At 41.1% G+C, this 7,121-nt stretch overlaps 1 protein-coding gene across 1 annotated transcript; it reads left to right on the top strand.

The window, feature by feature from the left end:
* The first annotated feature begins 1,576 nt into the window (after nucleotides 1-1,576).
* LOC144713608 (zinc finger/BTB domain protein, putative (DUF1644)) lies at nucleotides 1,577-4,458 on the top strand. Its single transcript, XM_078588247.1, has 2 exons — nucleotides 1,577-1,849; nucleotides 3,123-4,458. Exon 2 carries the CDS (start codon nucleotides 3,134-3,136, stop codon nucleotides 4,205-4,207), a length of 1,074 nt encoding a protein of 357 aa, XP_078444373.1. The 5' UTR covers nucleotides 1,577-1,849; nucleotides 3,123-3,133; the 3' UTR covers nucleotides 4,208-4,458.
* Nucleotides 4,459-7,121: the final 2,663 nt, after the last annotated feature.

The raw sequence follows: 7,121 nt of genomic DNA, 5'->3' as shown, positions 1-7,121 counted from the left end.
CATTGACCGTTGGTGCTGTCACGCCGTCATCTCTCTCTCTCTCTCTCTCTCTCCAAATCTCTCTTTCCCTCTCTAAAATCTATCATTTTGGACGGAGGACTGATGATTAATGGCAGATATGGCTTCGTCCTGTCTGTTGGTTTGACAGATGCGGGGGCAGTCGAACAAATGACTGATGACTAATGACAGAAATGACATCATCCTGTCCAACGGTGTGACAGGTGGCAGGATTGTAAGACGGAGGACTGATGACTAACAACGGAAGGGACTTCTTCCTATCCAACGGCGGACTGATGACTGATGACTAATGACGGAAATGACTTCATCCTGTCCACCGGTTCAATGGGCGGCCGGATTGTCGAGCAAATGACAGATGACTAATGACGGAAATGACTTTGTCCTGTCCACGGGTTTAATGAATGCTGGGATTGTTGGACGGATGGCTCATGACTAATGACGGAAATGTCTTCATCCCGTCCACCGGTTCAACGGACGGCCGGATTGTCTGGCGAATGACTGATGACTAATGACGGAAATGACTTTGCCCTGTCCACCGGTTTAATGAATGCTGGGTTGTTGGACGGATGGCTTATGACTAATGATGGAAATAACTTTGTCGTGTCCACCATTTTAACGGGTGCCGGGATTATTGGACGGATGGCTCATGACTAATGATGGAAATGACTTCGTCATGTCCATCGGTTTAACGGATGCTGGGATTGATGGACAGATGACTAATTACTAATGACAGAAATGACTTCGTCCTGTCGACCAGTTTAACGGACACCGGGATTGACGGACCGATGACTGATGACTAATGACGGAAATGACTGGGTCATGTCCATCGGTTTAACGAATGCCAGGATTGATGGACAGATGACTAAGTACTAATGACAGAAATGAATTCGTCCTGTCAACCGGTTTAACGGACGCCGGGATTGACGGACAGATGACTGATGACGAATGACGGAAATGACTTCGTCATGTCCATCGGTTGAGCGGATGCCAGGATTGATGGACAGATGACTAATTACTAATGACAGAAATGACTTCTTCCTGTAGATCGGTTTAACAGACGCCCAGATTGTCGGGCGGATGACTGATAACTAATGATGGAAATGACTTCGTCCTGTCCACCTGTTTAACGGATGCCTAATGACTAATGACGGAATAACCCTTCGGGATAACCCTTCGGGAGACTGATGACTAATGACGGAATAACCCTTCGGGATAACCCTTCGGGAGACTGATGACTAATGACGGAAATGACTTCATCATGTCAACCCGTTAGACGGGTGACGAGTCAGGACAATCGGTCATCCATCCACCAATCTTTAAAAAAAAAACAGTTTTTTGATAAACAGCCAACTACCTCACACGTTCTATCTCACGTGGCGTGTGCCCATATCTCTCTCTTTCTCTCTCTACATCTCTCTCTATCTCTATCATTATCTATCTGGATGTGTGTGTCTCTCTCTAGATTATGTGGCTGGGAAGGGTGACGTCACGTGCGGTGGAAGGCGGGAGAGAAGATGAACGTGATCTGGAGGAATTGGGGGGTATAAATGGGGGGTCGTGCCCTGCACTTTACCTTGTTTCGTATTTTTCCTTCACCGTTTCTTGCGCAGATCGGAGTGGCGTAGCGTCGACGCCGGCGTTGGAGTTCCGTCGAACGGCGGAGGAAGAGTTGGACAAGGGAGGACGTCGGCGCTGCTCGCTCGTTGCGTGGATCTCTCCTCTTTTCTGTAAAAATCGCGTCTTTTCTGCTTCTTGGGAGGCTATTCGGAGGAGAAATTGCGGGCTTGGAGGTGAACGGTAGCTGGATCGCGTTTTACGGCGTCTTTTTGAGGTGGGTTTTGGCGGCTTTGTTTCGGGTTTTTTTTTGGTTTGGAGCTTAGGTTTAGTGGATGAAATTGTTGGCGGATTGGAGAATTGGGAGGGTTTGGATCGGATGAGCCGGATTCGGGTTTTTTTTTTAGTTTTTTGTGTTTAAGGGTCTCGATTTTGCTCGTTTTCTTGATAATTTTTATTTTTTGGTGTTTTTTACCGCTGATTTGTCTTTTTAGGGCCCATCTTGTTCGAATCATGTGAGCCATTGGAAATTAATTAGGGTGCGGAATCGTTTTTCTATTTTCATGTTCGGTTTGGGCACCAGGGTTAGGTGATAAAATTGTCGTTGGATTTGTGCATTGAAAGAGACGGGATCAGCTCTGCCGAATTTGGTGTGTTTTGAATTTTTGCGTTTTGGGTCCTCGGCTTGGCTGGTTTTCTTTGCAATTTCGCATTTTTATTTGTCTTTTTTTCTCCTGCGTTGCCTTTTCTCGGGCCCAGCGTGTTAATTGATGCTTGAGATTTGAGACTCTGGGGGACATTTCAAATCATGTGACCCCTTCTAATAAATTTGGGGGTTTAGGAAGAAAGATGAAACCCCTGTGTATATTAACTTTTATCCCCTCCTACATAGGAAAACGTTTTTTTTTCGTTTTTTCTTTGAATTATGGTACGAACATAATTCAAGATTGTCGTTGATTATGCGTTCCGATCCAATATTTTAGTTGGTGAAGAATATTAAACTCTGTAAAACCGGCTCGACGTTATATTGTCTGGAATTGTCTTCCCTTTTGCGTTTATGTGTGAAAAATCAATCGTTAATCCCCGGTACCCTCTTATTTGTTAATCCCTCATCATTTTTTTCACCGTGAATTACATAAGATAGCTCAGTTTTTTCGGGTGAAATCTATGCGTACCAACCAGAAGCCAATTTCTGTACCATTTCTTTTATTTTTAGCCTCTAGTTTCAATGATTTTTGTGTGAATATTTTTATCTCAGTGCACTTGATTTTTACGTTATCACTTTTGTTCATCTACGGATTGGGACTTTGGAATATCCCTTGGAAATTCTGTTAATTCTGGAAATTTTCGTTCCTACATCTACAGCAATGACATATCTATCACGTCCTCTACTCGTGGGTATATATTTGCTATTACTTATTACATGCTACCATTGAGTTACAAAGACTTTACTCCAGGCTATTTCCTTACAGAATTTGCAGAATTTGCTATTACTTATTACATGCTATCATTGAGTTACAAAGACTTTACTCCAGGCTATTTCCTTACAGAATTTGCTGAAATGGCAAGAAGTGCCAGGGCTCCTCGCAGGGTCTTATCTCGCCGGCTTCGTCCCGCTCCTTACCATCTACCACATTACCACCAACATCAGGGGGGGTCTCTCGAGATCGAAGGCCACCCGAAGAAGAAACATTCCAAGGCTTTGAAGGAGGATTGGGAGAACGCCACGTGCTCGGTGTGCATGGAATTCCCCCACAACGCCGTCCTCCTCCTCTGCTCGTCCCACGACAAGGGATGCCGTCCCTACATGTGTGGAACCAGCTTCCTCTACTCCAACTGCCTGGACCAGTACAAGAAGGCCTACACCAAGGTGCTCTCCCCCGCCGAACGCGCCGCCTCGTGGCCCGATAAGGCGGAGGTGGCGGAGCTCTCGTGCCCCCTCTGTCGAGGCCAGGTCAAAGGCTGGACCGTGGTCGAGCCCGCTCGGATCTATCTCAATGCCAAGAGAAGGAGCTGCATGCAGGACAACTGCTCCTTCGTGGGGAATTACCGCGAACTCCGGAGGCACATGAAGGCGGCGCACCCTCGTGCCAAGCCCCGCGAAGTCGACCCCGGGTTGGAGCAGAGGTGGCGGCGGTTGGAACGAGACAGAGAGCACGAAGACGTGATCAGTGTCATAAGATCGTCCACCCCCGGGGCAGTGGTGTGGGGGGACTATGTGATCGAGGGCGGCGTGCATGGCAGTGTGATGACCACCGATGACGAAGGCGAAGGCGGAGACGGCGGCGGCAATGGCGGCGAAGGCACTCTGAGGGGCAGCAGCTTCGACCCGAACATTCTTTATGTTCTCAGCCTGTTTCGAGCTTTCGAGAATTCCAACTCCAGCCTTGCGTCACGCCTGAGGCGGGTTGAAAGGGGATCGACTCGGTTTCCGCTGCTGCCGGTTGACGACGAGAGAGTGGCCATCGCCGCTGGTGCTGTTAGAGGATCCTCCGAGGGCGACGAGGACGAAGACGGAGAGGAGCTGCAGGTAAGCAGGCATGGGAGAGCTGCAGGAAGAATTGAGAGGCGGCGGCGGCGCCGGCGGCGGAGCCGGAGCTATGCTCGACAGGAAATTGATGTGGATGACCCATGATTTACCTCGTTGGCGTGGCCGAGGTATGATCAAGCCCCGTTGATTGTCGAAAAAGGGGGAAGAGAACAGATGGATCTGTGCAACATCCGGATTTACTCCAATTTCAAACCCAAGATAGAGTTAGGTGAACAGATGAATAGGTAGATAGATGTACGCCCGCTGGAATCTCATTTCAATTGATTTGTAAGTTACCGATGCTGCACAAGGTACTTTCATCTTCATATTGTGTATTAATTTCTATCTTTGCTGCTTACTGAATGTCAACGCACAGAATTGTGAATTTCAGAAAAGATTTCGACTGGTGGCGCGATGGATACGTTTTGTATAACCCCATAAGTTTGGGATAAAAGAGAATTAGAGATATATTTAACACAGAAAAGAGCGCCTAATTTGGATCACTGTAGTTCAGATACTATTAGTGGTTTTTTAGGTCTCTAAAGTTCATGTCAAAAGCATGATGAAGAAGAATCAGAGAATCATCAAGATACAAAAAAGGAACTAATGCAATTTTGTTCGATAAACTGAACTATTAAAATATGAAACTGAACTAAATGCAATGTTATATCATTTTTTATAGTTATAAACTTTATTTACTTTTTGAGATTTTTCACGCTGGGCCCGTGATAAAATTACTTCATATAATGGACTTACGAAATGTTAAGATGAATCTTATGAAGTCAAAGAGGCTGTTAAGTGAGAATTCCATGTGTCATGATTGATCCATTATTATGCTTCAAGTTCATCTAGTACAGGTAGTTGACTTTGGAGTAGAAGCCCTGAAGAATCCCACTTAGTGAAAATAGTATTGGTGTTGGAGTTTAGAAATCATCCCGATTTAACAAAGGCTAATTTAACAAAACACTCATAGTAATTTCCTAATTTAACAAATGCTACAGAAAACACCAAGTCCACACCTACTCAAGTAGAGAGTAGGCCAATTACAAAGCCCACCCATGCCTGGCCCTCAACCTCCGTGTTTTGTTTCACGATGGGAAGAGAGACAAATATAGTGGGTAAGTTATTGGTGTAACTACATTCAAAAGGTGGAAGGTGTTAGCTGAACTTTAGTATTTTGAAAACATAATGTGCTTTGATAATTCATCATTTCTACTTGTACGAGTGATCGAATTATTTTTTAATCTAATACATATTTACGTTATCTATGGATAATCATAGTTTTTCCTATTCTTGTATAATTTTAAGGTTAGAAAATATAGTATAATATCAATGAAATCAGTAAAAATATATTATGGAACTTTCTCTACAGTCACTGGGATTATTCTAAAAGTTTAGGAATTTTCCATAGTTTTGAAACTCATTACCATAATTAATTATTTATTTCGCATGTGTTTTAAATTTTATGGGATTATTATTATATATAGTTCATGATTTTTGTAGATTAAAGGGATAGGCTGACTGGTCTGCTTGGTGGGTCGCAGATTGTGGTAGTATGTTAGTGGCTTGCATAATTGAGCCCATGAAAAAGCAGGTTGCTTTAACCAGCAATGGCATGCAGATGCAAACTTGGGAGATTTGACTTGATAGTAATCGAGTAAATATGGGCCATAAGATATAGAGACATATTGTAAAAAAATGACTTGAATAAGAATCAATTTGACTTGATTTCAATCAGAAAATCTCACTTTCTAAACAAATTAATCTACATCTCTCTGTCATCTTCTTATGGTCACAAATTTTGTTTTGTTTGGACCTTGTAAAATTTTTCCAAGAAGTGTGTGATTTTTTTGTACGTAGGATATACATATACTTTTATTCTAAACATGGGAGTATGTGAATTGAGGGACAAATTAGAGCTTGAACCAAGGTATTTTTTCCACAAAAATATCCGGACCTTAGCGAGGCCCATGATGATTTTCCAAATTTTATGAATCCCCAGGTGGTGTCTCATTCCGAATTTCTTTGTGACAAATATTAAACTATTATTAAGCTAGTAAATGTATTATACAAGTCAATTTAGCTCAAAATTTTACCTTATTGGTTTTGCATTGATAAAAGTCCTTTATTTTGGATTTTCAATTTGATTGCATCCCTCATTAATCCAAAAACCTTAACTAAAATATTTCTGATAAAATATATAATATAATCCAAAATTTGCTACTGAAAAACATTGACTCACTGCTATGAAAAATATGATATTTTTAAATGTTAATTCACCCTAATAAATATTTTATATGGGTTCAAATACTTGTAAAATGATATTTAAAATTATTAAAATCGTCAAGGGAAAAGAGGTTTATAAAGGCATGGAGAAAGAATATAAGAAATCATTTGAACTGGATACTGCTATGAAAAATATGATATTTTTAAATGTTAATTCACCCTTATAAATATTTTATATGGGTTCAAATACTTGTAAAATGATATTTAAAATTATTAAAATCATCAAGGGTAAAGAGGTTTATAAGGGCATGGAGAAAGAATGTAAGAAATCATTTGAATGGGATTTCACCACATGATAAGCAGCAATCATTTTCTCCACTAATGAAATTTTGAATAAGTTAACAGCGTAATAATAATAAACTAGGATATGTAATAATTTATTTCAAGTCAAAATGACTAATAAAATAATGTCCCAAACTTGTCCATGTTAATTCAACATTTAGCTCCTAAGCTGAAGTAACAAGTCATACAAATCATCTACATTATAGGATTATTTGTGTTCCATTATTCTAAACTAAAATTATGTAAAACCATTGGTTTCTAATCAATATTAATTTATTTTTCTATAGTTTTAAGATACATTTGAGAAGCCCCATGAACATCATTTATGTAATACATCATGATTAATTTTAAAGGCTAAGGATTCATTATTAATCTTAAAATATAATAAATGAACCTTTCTAGAAAATTATGCAACTACTCCACAGTATGGAGACTGTTTCTGATTAAAACT

The sequence above is a fragment of the Wolffia australiana genome, chromosome 16 (assembly GCF_029677425.1).
Source record: "Wolffia australiana isolate 7733 chromosome 16, ASM2967742v1".
NCBI lineage: Eukaryota > Viridiplantae > Streptophyta > Magnoliopsida > Alismatales > Araceae > Wolffia > Wolffia australiana.
Note: the sequence above shows the minus strand (reverse complement) of the source record. Positions and strands in the feature narration are given on the sequence as shown.